A 21,083-nucleotide genomic window follows, 5' to 3' on the forward strand; every position below is an offset into this window, starting at 1 on the left:
AAGGTTGGTCCGAAGACTTTCCTTCAGTCGTGTTAGCCATTGGTGCGGAGAACTTTCTTTTATGCTTGTTCCCCTGCTCGGTAACGGGTTTAGACTTGGAAGAGACCATTGTATTGTCATAGATACGAGCTGAATGAATGGCCTCGTCCAATGTTTTGCATTTGTTATTTTTAACCTGTGAACGGTATGAGTCTAGTAAACCAGCTCCGAAAAGAGTAGTGGGATCCATCTTTGTAGCTTTCATTTGCAAGTCCCTAAACTTTTGGAGGTAGACCTCATAAGTGAGGTGCTACGAGGTCATGGTCAAAGCTGTAAACCGGGCAACAACATCATAATCATCCTCTTTCTTGAGGAATTCCTTCTTGAAGACGTCTTCAAATTGTGCCCAAGTCGTTGGCTTAGGGTTGAGTTCCTTCCACCAAAGCAAAGCTTTGCCTGAGAGGAAACTTGCTGATAACTGGATCTTTTTTCCATCATCATATGGATGAAACTGAAAATGGACCTGCCACTTATGTAGCCAAGTGTCCACGATCTCCTTGGTACGCTGCTTTTGCTCGCCCCCGAACTGTTCCGGAGTAATGTTGGGGCCTAAAGCAGAGGCCAAGGTATCCATACCCGAAAGAGTAGATAGGGTAGTGGTCAAGAGAGAGATGGAGTTTCTGCAAAGCTTGCATCTGGGCGGCGATTTGTGCCTGACGTTCCGAAGAAGAAGCTTCGAGAGCTACTTTGAACTCTTGGAAATCAGATTTTGACACACAACTGTCAAAAAGATTGGCATCGGTATCTTCCGTAGTCGGCAAGCCTTTGCGTTCGACAAGGGGCTCCAACTCCGATTCTTGGGTCGACATCTTGAAGAGGACAAGAGAGAAATTTCGATCTTTGCACAATAAAAGTGCTAGAGAACTTGAGAGCTTGAAAACTTGAGAGATGTGTGGCAAGAAGCCCACTTAAGGGGTTTATATAACCTTCTCCAAAAGCAACTTGAGCTTTTGCTTACATAAAGCTTGTTCTTTCTCAATTCTTAAAAAACAATATCCAAATGCTTTTTATGCCCTTCCTCATCATTAGAATGTACTAAGATATCATCAAAGAAAGTACCTGTGAATTTTGGATGGGCTCTAGAGATTCTATCCATCATCCAGTTAAATGTGGCCGGGGCATTGGTGAGACCAAGGGGTGATCCAAGAAATTCATATAGCCCAAAGGTAGTTCTCAACTCTGTTTTGTGCACATCCTCTGGAGCAATCCTAATTTGATGATAGCCACTCTTCAAGTATAACCTACTGAACACTTAGGATCCATCCAACCTGTCTAGGATATCATCAATCCTGGGTATGGGGTGTGTGAAAATAGTATTTTTCCCAGCCCTAAAAAGGAGATTTTTCTGGATATTTTGGTTTTATTTGGGGATTTTGCGTCTTTGCTGCTGACCAAACAGCAGTCACCCATAGTATATATAGCTTTTCCTTATCAGTCATCATTGGTGTACCGCATCATTGATCATACCCGGTACCACTTCATATGTTGCTGCTCATTCTCCCAAGTACATCACATAGCTTCATCATCCTCGTCTGGCAGGACCACCTCAGCGTTTTCTCATCTGGCCACATTACGGGACAGCAGCCCACTCTCTGCTACAGGCCACCCCGTGGGACAGCAGCATTCAGCCTTTACATCAGCATTCATCAGCACATCATCAGCATTTACATCAGCATTCATCGGCACATCATCAGCGTTTACATCAGCATTTATCAGCGCTTACATCAGCACATCATCAGCACTTACATCAGCTTATCGTCAGTGTTTTATCACAGCTCATGGGACAGCAACCCCCTCTGCTACATAGAGCACTTCAGCGTTTTTCCTCAGCTCTCACCATCGGGACAGCAGCCCACTCTCTGCTACATCATACTATCGGGACGGCAGCCCACTCTCTACTTATCTTCACAATCGACACCACTTCAGGTACGCAGCACCTGTGTCACCACAGCTTGCACCACTCGGGACAGCAGCCCTCTTTGCTCCTTACCACTTCAGGTACACAGCACCCATGTCACCAAAGCTTGCACCACTCGGAACGGCAGCCCTCTCTGCTCCTCACCGCCCCCCAAGTACGCAGCACCCTTGTCACCATAGCTTGCACCCCTCAGGTACGCAACACCCTTGTCATCAGAGAGCCTACACCCTTCAGGTCTTGCAGTATCCTTGTCCTCATAACTTGCACCATCACCACACGCGACAGCAGCCCTCTCTGCTCTTCATCTACCACCTCAGGTACAGCAACGTCCTTGTCACCAGAGCCTGCATCACCTCTACCACTACCACCTCGGAGTGCCACTGCTTCCACCGACGCAAGCCTTCAACACCAACTACCTCTCGGAATGCTTTGCCTCACATCGACGCAAGCCTTCGTCATCGACTGTGCTTCAGCTCCGACATCATCTTTGCTTCTGCACTGGTCTTTCTACTCAGAGTCACCTCACATCAGAGGGCTCTTGTACATATGTTCACTCACCATTATATATAGACTCACTCACATATTTCATGATGTGTTGTTTTGCTCTAATCTCTCGTACATCTGGTCCTTTCGCCCCCACATGGGGAACTTGTTCTTTATATAATCTTGTTGAGGGCTCTATAATCCACGCACGTGCCAATACCCATCCTTCTTCTCTAGATTAACAATACTGGAGAGCAAAAGGGTGAGGAACTTGTCTGAATATGCAGCGGAGATGATAACAAAATCTGAGAACACGAGCAAGTGCACTGTAGAAAAATACAGCAATGGAGAAGGAGAGAGAGAGGTGTGTAACTTTGCTCTATATACACAAGAAAATCCCGAAAATATGATACAAGTGGGGGGCCATGTGCAGTCGGCCTCCTGTAGAGACAGCTGACAGTAGCAGAAAGTCCACGACCAGCATATGTCACCAGTCGGCCAGCTTCTCAGGGTCGGCCCTCACACGTGTGGAGTCGGTCAGCAGCAAAGAGAAGCAAGACCAATAGGCTAACACCTAGACCACTCAGGACAGCCTCCCACAGCAGAAAAAAAGGAAAAAAAATAGGGAAAAATGAGAAAACACCTAATCCGGGCGAGCAAACCCACAACAAAGGCCCTGGTGTATATGTACAGACAGGAGATGACTGCTAACACCCCCTCTCAGCTCCTGGATGTGAAACCAACCCCAGGGAGCTGGAGTGCCGCCAGAGCAAAGCCTGAGATAGAGACTTCATGAAGAGGTCCACCGCACTGTCCTCCGTCAAGGAGAACTCTAGCAAGATGTCATCAACAACGATCTTCTCACGAACAAAATGCTTCTGGATGACCGTGGGTTCCACCAGTGGAAACCCAATCTTGCCAAGTAACCTCTACAACCTCACCACCTCGCAAGCAGCACCACAAGCAGCCCGGTACTCTGCCTCTGTCCACGACAAGGCAAGAGATAGCTGCCTCTTACTGCTCCTGAGCCAAGGAAAAAATTGTAGCCTGATGTAAAGGTCCTCGTGTCTGGCTCTCCTCCCAATCTGAGTCACTACGACCGTGGAGTCTGACTCCATCATCAATCCCCCTCCTGTGTAAAAAAGTCCAAGATCCTTCGCATGCTGCAGAAACCACAAGATACGCAATCCTGCCTCCCAAAGAGTCCTCTGCAAACATGAGCTCAACAGCCTCATCAAGAAGCTCCCGTCCAATCTGGTATACATCAACCAAATCAATGAACCATTCTGCTTCCGAGTCAAGGAGGCATCATACTGCTCACAAGGATCAACACCTATTACGGTGGGATGCCAAGTCCTGGAAACCTGCTGAAAACCACTGGAAACCTGTAACCAACCCCCTCTAAATCCGGAACCACAAAGCCTGGAGAATGTGCAACATCCACCTCCTTCTGCAAGTAATCAACTGCCACCTGCCTGGCTTTCCAATAGGTCTCCGTGGAAAGAACTTCCTCATCTACAGGAGTTTCTTTGTCCCCAATACTACGAGACATCAGAGCATAGGTTATCTGTAAAGTTTCCTCTGACTGACAAACACAAGAATTACCATCACCTATACTAGAAAGTTCCTGCCAAATGCTGCCATCATCTGGCAAGCTATCCACCATCTGGTTCAGGAAAGCCTGCACCTGCAACGTATCCACACTTAAGTGGCCATGACCAGACTGCCACTCATCACAAAACTGAGGACCTGGAGGAGAGAGTCCTGAAAGTTTGTAAACTCCATTCTCCACTCCGCCTTCCCAAACTACCTGGCCTGTTGCCTTGTCTCAGAGAGTAACAAAATGCTCATCAAACTCCACCCGTAAGCCAGTCTTGCAAACCTGATGCCCTGACAACAAATGAAAACCAAGTGATAGAACATACAACACCTAGGAGGAATGCTTCCCCCCTATGCCATCGGGAACTATCTCCATCCTGCCCTCACTGTGAACTGGGATAGTGGATGTATCTCCAGTAAGAATGTGATCAGAGTACCTGCAGAGATCTTGTAAAGCTGAACAGGAAGGAGTCATGTGCCTGGAAGCACCACTGTCTAGAATCCACTCCCGAGAATCCGTAGAGCGGAGAGTACCCCAACTTCCTCCCTGCCTGAAGAAAATGAAACATCGATGTCCATCACCTCCAAGTGCACAAAAGCTGGAGTCTTCACAGTTGCTGCTGAGGATTTGGCACCCTTCTCGGTACTCCGCTTGAGACATGCCTCCAATAGTGGCCTTTCTCCCCACAATCATTACAAGTCCTCTCTGCCTTCAATTTCTCGCGGTCTGAGTCGGACATCTTCTCAAAAGACTTCTCCGATGAAGCCTTCCCTTTGCCCTTGTTGTTACGGCCTTTCGACCATTGGCCAATTAAGGCCTCCGAACCTCCGCCTTGTGGAGGGTTCGTGTAACTCGCGGCGGTGCCTGGGGGACTAGGGCCTTTGACACACTTGTTGATACCATCAATGCATATCAAAACACTTAAACATGACCACTACCTTAACACATATCCATCATCACTTTGCATAAAACATAAAAGCTGGACAAAACATCCACAAATGCTGAAAATGGATCTTGCACATGTGACACCACATAGAGGTCGGAATGGGCCGACCCCCTCCTTGGAGTATTTTATTACCCAAGGAGAATAATATCATGTACAAGCTTTGAGGGCCTTACTCTCCCCACGGGAGATGCCGGATTATCCATATACAAATGCCATAACAAGCCCAACACGAGGCAACCAAGACGGAACATAGGTTGTAGAAATGCCGAGCCAACAATATAATCCATATACCTCCGTGTGGGTACTGATTCTTTCCCAAAAACCAGTTGTCTTCATGCAATAGAGCTGGTATAGCAAGTACAACTCTCCATTCAGCCGGTACAACAGGTACAATGGCTGGTACAGCCGATACAGTGGCTGGTACAGCAAGTACGATGGTTGATACAACAAGTACAAATGCTGGTACAGCATGTGCATTGACTACTACAACAGGTACAGTGGCTAGTACAGTAAGTACAAAAGCTGGTACAGCCGATACAAGGGCTAGTACAACAAGTACAATGGCTAGAAATCATAATAAATGATTAAATACCCTTGCCTTCAGTATTTCTTCGCGATGAAAGCCTCCAAAACAGTCCCCAACAGCCGGTATTCTTCATGGGCAGCCTTCAAGAGAGAGAGAAAGAGAGTAGCCATCATTAGGGCAACCTGTAACCGTGGTAGAGGCTAGTGTGCAGCAAGAGAGCCTCCATTAATGAAGAGAAAGGGCTCCAATTTATAGATTTGGGCCTCCCATGAGCTAAAATGGCAAGGGAAGGCATGACAAGTGGAGAACCACACAATAGCTGGAGTGACGTGTGTGAGGCCACTTGTCTCCGTTTGATCCACTTTCTAACAAGTGTCAGGCCACTTGTCTCACTTTGGTCCACTTTCTTGCCACATGTCCCAATCTAAGAGATGGGTCCTTCCATAAACTCTCTCTCTAAATATATCCCAACCGGTAGACATTCTGTCATAGGCACTTTGCCAACTCTTGGTATCTGCTCAATTCCAGATGTAATGACGCGAACAGAATTTCCATCAGAGTCGGACCAAAAATAGCAACTCTCCTAAATTTTAGGAGTGTGGTCCTTTGTATTCTAGGATAATCTCCCATTCCCAAAGCTTGTACTTTCCAAATATTTAGACATCCTGGAGTCCACCAAACCCCTTTCATACTTGGAAATGTCCAAGCTGGTGACAGTTCGAGAATCTTTCCTCTTGGTCCAAGACCATGGGCACAAGCTCCTCCCATGTGATGGTGCTGAGCCTGCCACTAGTAATCAAAGAAGAGTAGAATGCTGAGTACGGAGAGGGCAAATGCGACAGCAACGTTATGGCAATATCCTCCGATAATATCTCCTTCCCAACCTGAAGAACTTCCTGCTGAAGAGCCTGCAGCTTGTTAACGTGCTTCCGCATCGTCAACGATCTTGCAGGATTCATAGCCCGCATCTGTACTGCCAAGGAAATCCTCTTCATGGGTGATACCCTGTTGTAAAGAGAAGCCAAATGCTGCCATATACCTCTGGCCAACGTCATATGCTTGATAAGATTGGTTACCTATGGTGTGAAGTTGAGGAAAATGAAAGAACGGACCATAGCATTGACACGATCCCACAACTGTGCATGTGCCTCGTGGTCCTTCTCAATCGAGGGTAACTCCCCTTCCTCTACCTCCGGCCGTGGAACCCCAACAACAATGAAATCAGCAAGGTCATAAGACTCCAAAACAGATTCCATCATTACCTTCCAGATGCCGTAGTTATTCCCATCCAACTGATGGTCGACCGAGAACATGGGGAGTGTCGGGATCTTCACATGCTTCTCAGCCATCTCAAGTAAATCTGCCATTGCGGGGATGTAACTGAAAAGGGTGGGTGGGTGGGAACAAAGAAGAACTTAAACCTACAAGTGGCTGTCCAGCAAATCAGCCCACCTTCCTCTTGCTTCTCTTCTTCCCAAAACAGTCTACCAATCAGCAACAAAACAGCCCCTCTCTTGCTCACACAATTCCCAAGATCTATCAAGAGCCTAGAGATGATGACAAAATCTGAGAACACGAGCAAGTGCACTGCAGAAAAATACAGCAATGGAGAAGGGGAGAGAGAGAGAGAGAGAGAGAGAGAGAGAGGCGTGTAACTCTGCTCTATATACACAAGAAAATCCTAAAAATATGATACAACAAGTGGAGGGCCATGCCCCACGTGTAGTCGGCCTGCTGTAGAGACAGCTGACAGTAGCAGAAAGTCCACGACCAGCATGTCACCAGTCGGCCAGCTTCTCAAGGTCGGCCCTCACACGTGTGGAGTTGACCAGCAGTAGAGAGAAGCAGGACCAATAGACTAACACCTGGACCACTCAGGACAGCCTCCCACAGCAAAAAAAAAAGGGAAAAAAAAATAGGAAAAATATGGAGAGTGGAAAAAAAATGAGAACACACCTAATCCGAGCGGGCACACCCACAACAAAGGCCCTGGTGTATATGTACAGACAGGAGATGACTGCTAACAGAACTAGGCCTAATCAAACCCTTTTCCAATAACTCATTTACCTAATCTCCTCCTGCTCGGTTAGGCTTGCGCGGTAAGGTGGCTGGTTTGGAGGCAAACTCCCAAGAATAAGGTCAATCTGAAGATCCTCTGGCCTATCTGGTGGTGGTAGAGAATCTACAAAACAATCTTCATACCTCTTTAAGAAATCAATCCTCTCTCAGCCTCTTTATTTTTAGAGTCTTGTACAAAAAGCAAGTATGAGAAAACATATGATTTCATTGCTTTGGAAACTTGTCTTATGGGAATAGGGTTTCCTTCAACCTTTCTCCTTGTTCTTGTGAGGATTTTCGAGGTGGCTTGAGTATGGTGGGACTTCGAGGTTCCAACTTGACTACCTCCTCTGATGATGGTGGATGAAGTAAATTTCATGGTCTGACTTTTCTAAAGTAGAGACTCCTTTCACGCTGAGGTAGTCTTTCGCTGCACAACACCATCAATCACAGCAACCTTCTCCATAAGAAAGTCTTCAAAGACTTTAGCTTCAGCTCTAGCTTTAGCTCTTCTCTCCATCAAAGCTTGAATCTCTGGATCTCTGCTTCGAGCTCTTTGTACCTTTGAATCTTCCTAAACTAAGGCGAACATGCTGTGGCTTATCAGCGCCATCATTTGCATGATGCTGAGCTTTTCTTGGGTATCTATGAGAAAGAGTTATTGGCTGTAATTCATGCCTTGACCATATGGAAACACTACCCTCTTGGGGCTGATTTCATAGTAAAGTTGGATCACCAAAGCCTAAACTACTTTCTTACGCAAACCAAGCTCTCAGACAAGCATGTGAGGATGGTAAACTTCCTCTATGTTTTATTTTCTGATTGGCAGATGCATTGTCTAGGAGACCAAATGTGGCTGCAGTTTAAGTTGCTTCACATGGAGACCTATCTGTCATGCAAGATTTGTATCACTCCAATGTTAATTTTGCAAGTTTATGGGACTCTATTTCAAGTGGAAGTCTTCTTGTGATTTTACAGCGAAGGGCATTGATCAAAATTCTAGCTGATTCAGTTCAGGAAATAAGCAAAGGAACAAAAATTTGCAGGAGTCATAGAGCTACCATGGTCTTAGGCAAGGAAGGCATCATCGGAATCAGCTGCCTAGACTGCTTCAACGCAAGCTCCTCCAACCTTTGGCTTTCAGCAGATAACTGCATACAAAAGGACACAAAAAATGTTCTGCACCATGTTAAACTGAAAATTGGCAATGTAAAGAGCACAAAGGGCAACAGACCCAGATAATGATAATTACCTGCGGAGGTGTGCGCACACGTGGAGGGTTTTGAGTTAAAGCCTCTGCCATATTCAACACAGTGACAGTTGCTGCAGGACTAGGCACAGAAGTAACAGATGATGACACTCCAGAACTGCTGACAGGAAGAACATTCACTCCCAAGCTGTTGTTTTGCAAATTACCATTGGAAGTAGGTGCTTCAGCAAGTGCAGAGCTCCAAAGATCACCTCCTCCACATCCCCCATTAATAGATGATGGAGTGGTTGGAATGGGAACACCAAAACCCCCAGCCAATCCAGGTGAAGACGCTCTACCTAAATCTGAGCGTGAAGAAATCTGCCAAAGAGGACGTGGGCTAGCAATAGAAGTACTTCCAGAACTCGTAAGCAGACCCCCTGGTTTATCATCAGCACCAAGAGATGGAAAGTTCCGTTCAAAAACAGCTTTCTGCATGCTGGTTGCCAAAGCCCCACTCACAGAAGGCACGGGTGATGAGATATTAACCATCTCATTCAATTTCCGCACATTACTGTCAGAAATCCTGGGAGACAATCCCATAGACTGTGAGCGTCTCAACTTGGCATCCGCATCATACTTTCCTGGCATTCCTGGTATAGAAATCCGCAGTTTTCCATTCTCCAAATGGTCCCTGTCTCTCTCTCTCTCATCTGAACCAAACCCAGAAAGCATCTCTCTTTCCCTGGGCCGAAAGTCTCTCTCACTGTCTTGTTCCCGTTCTCGTTCACAAACAACATCACCCCTATGTCCATCCCATTCCCATTCCCTATCTGGTGTATCATAGCTACGTTTTGAGGAGCCACTCCGTGTCAAGCTAGGATGTGACCACCCTTGGGTGTGATTTTCTCTGTCAACACCCACTCTCTCAAGGCTATTGCTGCTGTGCCCTCTCCGAGCAGAAGAAAAAGAGATCCGATCAAAAGTGGCTGATCCCCGAGGAGAATCGTAATCTGTGTGAACACCTGCAACTTGTTGTGTAGCCCTAGACCTGGGAAAGAATGGGCTGCCTCCATCATCTGCACGATGAGGTAACAGCCTCACCGTTAAGCATTCAGTGAGTAGAAACAGAAAACAGCAAGGTGCATTGTGCAGTACAAAAAAGCAACAAAATCTGCAGCAGCAAGCCATATGAAAAAATACCTTGGTAGAAACCTGGCTGAGGCGATGCCAAGGCACCCCCAGAAGCTCCCTTGAGCCATTCTGGGATTAAAGACGGTTCACTTCTCGCCATCAGAAATATTTACCATCGTCGTGGATGTCCCAGAGCTGCTACTAGACGACCTAGTGATTCATTTCACCTTCTAGAGATTTTTGAACAGTAGGACTGGTGACCGGCCCCCTCCAGATGCCTTCGGAGGGTGAACCTCAAAGTGACTGTTGAACTCAAAAAATCCTGTGTGCAGGCGATGAAAAAAACTGGTTTTACCATGCGAGACCTGATTCTGGATAGCGTGAGACGGTACCCGAATCTGAGACGATCCACTGGTCCTATGCCCCCTACACAAGAGTCATGGCAAAAGCTAAAACCCTGTAGCCATCGCATATGTGCCCTAGAGCAAAAGCTGACCCTGATAGATGCCCCAGTCAACGACCATGGCAAAAGCTGACCCTGAAGATATTTCCTAACATGTACCCTAAACAGCAACCATGGAAAAAGCTAAAAAAGTGAAGCCCCGTGCAGACATAATAGACGGACATTCAGCAGCCTTCAAGATGGGAAGCCAACCTGCGGCAAACGCCAAGGCAACGGATGAATAATCACGACCTGCAATCGAAAATCTGCCAGAGAAACCCTCTGCCCGCAAGACAAGGGCCGTTTGAACATGCGCTAAGCAAGATATTAGGGTTTAGCTAAGTTTCGCTTCTGCGATTTTTCCAGCAGAAACCCTAGAGAGCACCTGGCGCTCGTAAAACTTTAAAAGAAGAACGAGAAGAAGATCTGTGGAGGGGTCATTTCCTTGTGTTTAGCCGGAGTCAAGATTGCAATCCAGCTAAAACCTAATCTGTCCAAAACCAGAGGATGTCCAAACCCTAATCTGTCAATCCTTGAAGGCCAAGAAGAGAGCCGGGAAAGAAACCTCTGCGTGCTGGCGAGGGTAGGCCAAGACCAATCAGGTGAAGTGGCAAGAAAGCGAGGAAGAAAACAGGACAAAAAAGCTTCGCAAGGCGATGGCTATGGCAAACAAGGCGTAGCGGAGAAGAAGACGACGAGGGCCGATAAAACTAAAAATTGAAGGGCGTTAAAGAAAACATTTTAAAAAAATGCAAAAAATCAGATAATTTCACAGACCGTTGGTCCGAAGCTCTACCCTCTGGTTCGCGATTGCGCCCCCTACACCGTCGGATTCCTCTCCAGATTCGCGCCCCGTGTCACTCCCAAGTTAGTTTCAAGCGGTTGCATCTTTTCTTCAAAACTATCGATAATGTACTATATATATATATATATACACGTTGGTAATAAGCCACCAAGATCGTTTTATTATACAGTTTAACGTTCTAATAAATCATTTTAATATATACCAGCAAAAATTTCAGGTTATTTACAAAACTAAAGTGTACATACATATATTATTATGTATGTATTTATATACACAAATGTATGTATGTGTAATACACATGCTAGTCCACGGGACTAAATGACACATTATGAATCAGGAGGGATCTAAGGCTGAAAAGAGGCGTTACGATCTTGCCTAATCTAGACAGTCGGATTCTCGTCGGGCAAGTGAACTAGGGGTGAACTCAAAGTATACCATGGGGATTTTTGGGACTTAGAAAATTTTCAAGGGGTTGAGCTCAATATAAAAGAGGATTCGAACTTGGAACCAACCGCTCAAGCTTTCAACATCTAACCACTATGCTATACTTTCCACGGCAGGTTGTGGAGAGTGTTTTTAAATTTAAATCTTGATATTTTGTTCCCTAGTTCACTTTCTTGCTGGAAAATGTTTCCCTAGTTCACTTTCTTGCTGGAAAAGTTCACCCCTAGTTCACCTCGACTTTACCCACGAGGTTTACCCCCAAGTTTACCCCTGAGTTTACCCACAGTTCACCCATAGTTCACTTGGGAATCCAACGGTGTTCATGAAATCGCGATCGCGACGCCTCTTTCCAACCATAGATCCCTCCTGATTCATGATGTGTCACTTAGTCATGAGGCTAGTTCACCTCGACTTTACCCGTGAGTTCACCCCTAGTTTACCCCCAGTTTACCCGTAGTTCACCCATAGTTCACTTGGGAATCCAACGATGTTGATCAAATCCCAATCGTGGCGCTTCTTTCTAACCATAGATCCCTCCTGATTCATGATGTGTCACTTAGCATGAGGGTGAACTAGGGAGACCTTTTCCGGCAAGAAAGTGAACTAGGGAACAAAATATCAAGATTTAAATTTAAAAACACTCTCCACAACCTGCTGGAAAGTATAGCATAGTGGTTAGATGTTGAAAGCTTGAGCGGCTGGTTCCAAGTTTAAATCCTCTTTTGCATTGAGCTCAACCCCTCAAAAATTTTCTAAGTCCCAAAAATCCCCATGGTATACCTTGAGTTCACCTCTCCTTAGTTCACCCCTAGTTCACTTGCCCGACGAGAATCCGACGGTCTAGATTAGGCAAGATCGTAATGCATCTTTTCAACCTTAGATCCCTCCTGATTCATAATGTGTCATTTAGTCCCTGGCTAGATTCATTAACAATGTATGTGCACATACACACGCTAGTTTCATTAACAATGTATGTACACACACACAAAATTAGTTTTTTTTTCATAAGAGATTTGTTCCTTTATTGTATATGCACACACACTAGTTTTGTTAACTATGGGATATTTATGTATGTATGTATGGATACACACACACACGCAAGCTAAAATATTAATTTTTATCAATATTGAGTGTGTATGTATGTATGCACACACGCACACGCACACGCACACATAGGCTAAAGTATCAATATTGAGTAGTAATATATTAATGTATGTGAAAATAAAAGTATGTTTATTATTTATTTAGTTTTTATGCTATACCTTTTAACCATTACATATAATTTATATCTTTGTATTTTTTACACTATAAGTGTTTTGCTAGCTCTATATAGTTATTTTGTGTTGAATTTATAGTTTTTACTCTATAAGTGTTTTGCTAAATGAGATACACTCTATATAGTTATTTTGTGCTGAATTTATCATCAAATATACAAATAATAAATCCCATATCTTATATTTATTGTATGATTATAGCTCAACATATAATTATTAAATATAGTAATATTTAGCATTTTTTTCAAATTTCTATTGAAAGGGACATCAATACTCACTCACACACACACACACACACACACACACACACACACACACACACACACATGTGGAAGGATAACTTTCTTTGATGATTATTATGTTTCTATGAAGAAAATGACAAAGCAAATATCACTTTATTAAGCATCATAATATTCTTTATATTGCTCTTCAAATTAACACATGGTCACTATTTGTAGTCGTTGTTTTTGTAACCCACCAATTCAAATCCCCCACACATAAAGGACATGGTCTATAGAGATAAAATTTAATATTCTCGCTCATGGTGTGGGCACAACCACTATCACACCATGGCCCATTAAGAATGGTACACAAGGGAAGGGAAGGGTCCTTGCCTGCTACCAATTTCTCATGGTTGAAACCCTATGCACCATGGATCATGCCAAGTGCAAGTGGGTAACTTTGACGAGATAGACACTCCACATCCATAGCCTCTTGAGCTTAATGGGAAGCAAAGAAAATACAAGCAATCTTAGACTGGTGTTCTTTTACGAACGTTCTTGAAAATTGAAATGATCATTTTTTATTTCATTTTATCCTCATTGAACTTGTCTTGATGATGGCGTTTGTTTGATCCTTATAGTTATGAGAGTTGTTACATGTTTTTTTTTTACAACCTCAATGAAAGAATGTTATTTTTTAACCTTAATGAAAAATGTGAAAATATGGTTTCCTTTAATTGCTATCATAAGGGGTTTCATGTATCCCCATGACGAGTAAACAAAAAGAAAGAAAGAGAGCTTTCCATGTTCTTTAAAGCTGGTGCATGAAGCCAACACTTGTGTCTATAGGCATTGTTACCTTTCAACTTTGAAAATATCCATGTTAAGATCCATATGAATATCACATCATTACACCCCTTAAATGGTTTAGTTTTGTTAAATTCAAGCTTAGAGGGTCATCTCAAGTTGCTTGTTTTTATACACAAGCTTATCGATTACCATCCTGCTCTTCCTTTATTTTAACCCCTCCTATACATTAAATCAACCTTCTTGAGGGCAAGGTGAGCCATGCCTTAAATGGCCAAATACAAACAAATTCATCTCTTTTGGCTATTAACAATTCAAAAAATGCTCTAAACAGGGTTTGTGATTCATAGTCATAAATGATACACCTCCTACTTATATGTGTGTGTGTGTGTGTGTGTGTGTGTGTGTGTGTGTGTGTTGAGGCTTCTTTATGATTGAAAATACTTTGAAAAGGTTCATTAGGTTCGACCTCACAACACTTGCTATGGATGCTTACCTACTTAAAAACGTGTTTTTTGGTGCTTATGTAAGTAATTAAGTTCCCCTTTGTTTTATCCCATGACTTTCATATGAACTACTTTTTATGTGAGGAAGAATCTAGCTTAATTTGTGAAGCTTTTAGGTACTTTTGAATTTCCATGACAAAGACTTACTGGCATGACCTCTCCCATTGCTATTGTGTGTGAATGAGGAGAAATTTCCTAATTCATATGTGAAGGGTTTGATTGCTCAAGGATACATATTCATGAGAGTATTTATTTGCACAGTTAATCAAATTGAAGATCTCTAATTTGTCTATCAAACTAGTAACATGGGTTGGAGTCAACCTAGATCAAAGATGAGAGTCTATGATGCAATGTAACTTTGCAAGTGATCTTAGTCAATAAACTATTGTGCGTAATAATCGAGACTATCTCCCCCCCCTCCCTTGTAGTATAGTAAAATGTTTAGTATTACTGAACTTTATACTCATATGCTATAAATAAATGTTGGAAAAAGTCGTTGAATAAGATAGTCTCAATTACTTTTCAATGTTCAAATTACCCACTTACATTGACTTCAATGCCCCTTTGCTACTTTTACTCTTCCTATAGGTCTATTTGTGATATAGTGGGTCTCGAACAAATGATAGTAGCTTTAGGCCCATTTTATGCAGCCACAACATTCAATTGTATGTACCTTTCATTCGTCTTTCCTTTGCCTTGTAGTTGTCTTGAATTTATCACTAGTATCCCATGTCATTTGAAGCCAAGTGTTGCTATATTTAGGTGTCACTCCTATTTATGTGGCTTGGTTCATGGAGCTAGCATCCATGTGTCACTCAATACTAGTTGCTATTCTTTAATCTTTAGTCTCTACTAGTACTTCTCCTTTAGTATTTGAGATGATACTACATTTTGGTGAGTAAACTCAAGGGTAGTTATGTTTTTCGTAAAGTCATAGAGATCGTGTTTTGAAATGAATCATGCATACACCAAATTTTAACTCATCACTTCTCCTCTCGAAGTTTTAATTCAAGGGCTATGTCTAAAACCAATGGCACAATAATTTTATGATTGTAGCAAGGCCAAGGATGTGCACCTTCTTTAGTACTACTCAAAATGGAACATTTACACATGTGTTACATATTTGGATTATTCCATTTTGGAGGTAATGTACACGTACTCAAAATGGCATATCTCTCGCTTGGTAATTGTGGGGATTAATATTATTAATTTAGTGAGTTTCTTGTGGGCACCTGATTTCATGTGTAGAAAGCTAAAATGGTTAGGTTCAATACCCTACCTAGCAACCACCATTACCTCTATATGCACAAACATGGCTAGCCATGCATGAGATTTATCTTTTACGTGTATCTTTACATTGACGCTCTTTTAATAGCCTACATTCCAAGCCATACATAAGTTACTCGTTAAGTATTTATGAAAGAAGGCTCCCAAGTTTCTCCTTCGAGTTCATAAAATGAGAGATATTTTATGACTCTTCATAAATTGATTTCTGATTCTCTTTTTTATTATGAGATGTTGTAAGATCAAGATGGGACATTGGTGGCTACATATGGAATGATCCCCATATAGAGTATGGGGGGTTGCATTCATGTTGCTATCGTACAATGCCAGTAATAACGATCCTTCCTTAGCTCCCTTTCTCAGCACACGAGAAGTTGTGTGTGGTGCACCCATTTTTTTTAATGCAAGGTTGTGTCAATTATTTAGGGATGAAGAACCAACCTCTCTATCTTAGCATATGGCTTGCAATATTTAATGTTATTGTGACAAAGCTTCCACTTGCAACATGGCTTGCATATAATGTTATTGTGCCATAGCTTCCACATTCAACATTATTTTGAAACACTATCCTACGTAAATTGGCTTCCTTAATGCTCGTTTTTGGAGGAATTATTGGTGGTTGGAGTGGCAGGGTTCCTCTCTTGTTTTTTTCTCAAGTGTGAGCTATGTAGATCATTTTAACGTGGTGTGTAGACTACGTTGCAGAAACAATGTCCATTGCCCATTTGCATTTTTATAAGCTAGCAAGGTGTATTAGTAGTTGTGGGGTGGGGCTCAAACAAGTGGGGTGTGTTAGTAGTTGTGGGGCGGGGTGTGTTAGTAGTTATGGGGATCAAACAAGCGATATTGTATCAAATTAACCCTTCATGTTTACCCATGAACAATATTTGTTGCAACCTCATAGCCCCTTGCGTTTTTCAATATTTTCAAAACTAGGACTCAGTAAGAGCAATAGTTTCTTGTTATGTAGCAATAATGTTCCCAAGTTTCCATCAAATGATATTCATGGACATATGCAAACTTTTACACCAGACAATTTGATGGGATTCATCCAATCTTAAACTTTTACACCAAACAATTTGATGGGATTCATCCAATCTTAAAGTTGTGTCAATTGAGATTTTGTTCATCTTGATGTGTTACATGATTGCTCATAGTATCATGTTGAGGTAGGTTATTCCTTTAGACCCATCTAAAAATATTCGACCTTGTCAACAAGCAAAATCATGCATATTATAATATTAAAAACTTAATTTCTTAATCACTAGAGACCTCTAAGTCTTGCACTTTTTATAACTTCTCATAAACATAATTTCTTTATGAGAGCATTAATGTCTATTTTTTTGCTTAGGGGTACATGTGATTAGCACTTTCCTTATTTCCAGTTTGTGAGCTTTGTAGCTAATATGCTAAGTAGAACTCTATTAGGAAGTGGAAGGCTTATATAGGAAACCACATGGTTCCACTATGTAAATTATATAAAGTTTCTTGAGTGTGTTGCATGTGAATTTTTGAGTGAGGATTTGTGCTAAGATAAATGGCTAAAACCCATACATTACTTAGCTTGTTCATCCAGCACAAGGGTAGTAAGCCATGCAAATTAGAGGATTGCTAGGTTGTTATTGTTGGAAATTAATGCCCCACCTTCAACATTATGACTAGTTGAGGTTTGGCTATACCGCAGTCCTTGTGTTTCATTGGCCAACGTTTTGAAGACTATTGGACTCGATTCCTATGGCTTTAAGCTTGTGGAGCTCATTTTTACAGTTTATATTATAAACCTTATGATTAATCTCCACTCTAACAATTGGTATTAGAGCAGGTTCTCTTTACCCCCATCCCCTTGTCATCTTCTCCTCAAGGTGCTCTTTTGATTGTCTTAGATTGAGCTATCCTCTTCGATTATTGGAGAAGCTATACTCCATAGAGTGTTACTATCTAAGTTAATGCCGCTTTTCATGCAATTCAGAGTGTTTCCAGTGCGTTTCGGGGCTCGTTCAAATGCTAAAAGGTTTTGATAGCGTGCATACTGAAGGAGTGTTAGCTCAAACTTCTTTGTTTGATTTTGGGTTTTTTGCATAGTAGCAACGACATTTGGTGGTAGAACGTGCTGCCATCATCTTTGACATCGCATCTTCAAGGTCATCTTCAACAACTTTGCAACATTATCATTGATTTCTACATTCCTACCAAATATCATTTCCACCTCTACACTCTGTAAATTTTCATATACTTTGCAAGTTCCCTTCATCATTAGTTATCTACTATAACAACCATATCAATCGCATTCAATGGCCATTGATAGTATCTATGGATAGTTGGGATATTTGCCCTTTGTGTCAGAGAATAGTTGTTTGCAAGCTAAATGGTAGTGATGTATGCTTTCTACTGAGGATAATCTTGACAGGACCAACTACCCGTTATGGTCCTATATGATGTGCCATGTATTGGTTGTCACCAAAGGGCTTTGGAATATTGTTATTGGCATTGAGGCACACCTTCTCACTAGCACAACAACATAGTACATGTACTTTAGATTGTGATACGAGTTCTAATGTAACTGTGGTATCCAGCTCCATACCTCCCTTAGGTAGAACAAGATAGGTGGGATGATAGGGGTGCATAAGCACATGCATTAGTGGAAATTTTAGTGAAAAGGACCATTACTCCTCACATTTGCTCATGTAAAACTATGGAGCATGCTTGGGATACGCTTGTTGCACGTAACCATGTGTGTAACAAGGCATGAGTGGCCTACGTGTACAAACAATTATAGTCTGAACATATAAATTAAAGAGAATGCGAGGGAGAGGGAGAGCTTGAGTTCCTTGCAAGCAAACACACACACACACACACACACACACACGAGAGAGAGAGAGAGAGAGAGAGAGAGAGAGAGAGAGAGAGAGAGATGGATGGCTGAATCTTCTTCTATCTTCTTTTCTACAACCATATAACTAAAAAGAGAAGAGTAAATATTATAAGGGAAAGTACTCTCCTAGAATAACATAGAATGGTCAGTCCTCCATAGTGTAAACTCGACTATATGAGGTAGGGCTATCACACAGCCTATCATTCACTCTAGCAGCATATTAACCATATTCTCACCAACCATGACAGTGGCATAAATGTAGAAGCTATCACCTAGGCGGGTCATCAATGTCTGCAACACTAGTTGATGAGTCCTCTCATTCTCTAAGCAAAACTTTTCAAGCGAGGAAAAAATGGAGCAACACATTCCAAGGAATAGGCACACAAGAAGGCTAAGGCCAGTAATGAGATCACCATAGGTGTGCAACACAAATTCAACACACTTAGGAATGGATTACATGTGTTTTTATGTATAACTTTTCCTTCACAGCTAGTACACCTTCAAACTTCATCAGTAAATGGAAAGTCGCATGCAAATCATTATGACACGTGTATCGAGATTGAAACATACACCAATAAAAGAGAACACAACAAAGCATACGACACTTTTCAAAATTCCTTAATAACAGCGCAAGTGGCAACTTTCCAAAAATGCATCAACTCTAGTGGATTACAAAAACATAACGTGGACAGGAAGGCATCGCCCTCCTAAATAACGTATGCTAATTGTATTTTTAAAAAACCCCTCAAAGATGGTTTGCCATCATATGTTGATTTTTTTTTTTTAATGTTGCACCACGTCCCTTACCTCTGGAGCTAGCAAAGCTATTACCCTCCCCCTTGCCTCTTTGACAATGGTGCCGGCATCCTTGTGTCCACCATCTACCTATCGAAGGTGATAGAAGGCAAGAAGGACATTGAGAGAGAGAGAGAGAGAGAGAGAGAGAGAGAGAGAGAGAGAGAGGGGTTGTGTGCACGCTTGTTGGCTCTTAAACACCTCATACGCTATTGTATAAGAAAGAGGAAGAGAGAGATGATTAAACAGGGAGGAGAATCACAACAGCAATTGAACACCACTTCCACCTAGCAATAATAGAGAGAGAGAGAGAGAGAGAGAGAGAGAGAGAGAGAGAGAGAGAGAGAGAGAGAGAGAGAGAGAGAGAGAGAGAGTACGTGTATGTCTCTCAGAGAGAACCTACATGTAGGAGAGGGAGAGATGATGATGTGTTTCTACCATTAAGAGAGAGTCGGCATGCATGCAGGAGAGAGTAATGTGATTGTGCTGCTGCTGCAAGAGAGCTGACCTCCTCAAGTAGTACATAGAATCCTACATAGGGTTTTAATAGAGAAATGGAATTTTGGTTCCACATGAATTTTCTTGGTTAATTTGAAAATTTATTTATGGAGAAATTTTGCTCGTAGATGAGTCGAGAGCTTTGATTTTCTCTCTCTCATGAGCCATTAGAGAGCCATTATTATATATAGCCTATCCTCTACTCTAAAAACAATATAGCCTAGCTATGATCAAGGTTAGTAAGATAAATTTGAGTAGGTCGCAAGAATTAAAACCACAATCACAATTATCCAAGTATTCTAGTTACTTTTATGGTAGGTTATTATTGTTTTTTTTATTGAACTTGACCTGCACTGTATTGAATGCAGTGGTGTTCAACATAGCAGCTTTTTCTATATGGGAGCTTGTTGGAATAAGACCTCACTGAAAAAAAAAGTTTTATTGTACACGAAATGTAAGAACATAAGTATGGTGAGGCTTTCTGTACACGAAATGTAAGAACAGAAGTATGGTGAGGCTTTCACACATGGAAAGGCATCTGTGTCCTTAAGGGCCTTCGACCGGCCGAAAGTTTAACACTTTGTCATAGCCGCCAGTTGTCCCAACGTGAAGTGGCACTAAAGGAAAGGCACTGTTTCGTGGTGGTCGATGGAAGAAGCTAGCATTGCATTAGACTTTTGACCAGGCACACGAGAGGCAAAATGTCGGCGCACATTGGAGATTATGCAGGTTGATGCGATGTGATGCAAATGCAATGATGTATGATCATAAGAAGCTGCTTGTAATTCATTTAACATGAAAGATGGATGCTAAGCAAAGGTTGTATTGAAAAGGAGAAAAAATTAATGTAAGCTAAGAAGAAAGTGTTTGTTGGCAGAGGAGTTGATAAGAAATGCAAAGCAGATTGCGACGCTAGGGAAGGGCATTCTTGCGGCCAATGAGAGCACGGGCACCATCGGCAAGCGCTTTACGAGTGTAGGCTTGGACAACATCGAGCAGAACCGGTGGGCTTACTGGGAGATGCTCTTCACCGCGGGGCACTCTTCAATACCTGAGTGGAGCCATCCTCTTTGAAAAAACCCCCAAGGAGGCCACGCCGGCATGGCCTCCTTGACGGGTTTTTTTTTCAATACACGGTAGCTGAACTTGTCAAATAAAAAAACCCCTCAAGGAGGCCACGCCAGCGCGGCCTCCTTGAAGGGTTTTTTTTTTAACAATAAGATTTTTGTGCGCATAACTTCT

At 42.5% G+C, this 21,083-nt stretch overlaps 1 protein-coding gene across 2 annotated transcripts in view; it reads right to left on the reverse strand.

Annotated features, from left to right (window-relative positions):
• Positions 1 to 11,052, reverse strand: part of LOC147633700 (uncharacterized) — a 59,856-nt gene extending 48,804 nt beyond the window's left edge. The window contains exons 1-4 of one of the 2 annotated variants that reach the window (XM_086804709.1): positions 10,549 to 11,052; positions 9,963 to 10,319; positions 8,823 to 9,838; positions 8,632 to 8,721 (exon numbers count right to left, since the gene is read on the reverse strand). In XM_086804709.1, coding sequence (XP_086660835.1) covers positions 8,632 to 8,721; positions 8,823 to 9,838; positions 9,963 to 10,053 — 1,197 coding nt within the window. In that variant the 5' untranslated portion in view covers positions 10,054 to 10,319; positions 10,549 to 11,052. Of the gene's footprint in view, positions 1 to 8,631; positions 8,722 to 8,822; positions 9,839 to 9,962 lie in introns of both variants that reach the window. The other variant, XM_086804708.1, reaches the window with a different exon arrangement.
• Positions 11,053 to 21,083: the final 10,031 nt, after the last annotated feature.

This window comes from Cibotium barometz, chromosome 11, assembly GCF_041138505.1.
Source record: "Cibotium barometz isolate CiBa-2024 chromosome 11, ASM4113850v1, whole genome shotgun sequence".
NCBI classification, from domain to species: Eukaryota; Viridiplantae; Streptophyta; class Polypodiopsida; order Cyatheales; family Cibotiaceae; genus Cibotium; species Cibotium barometz.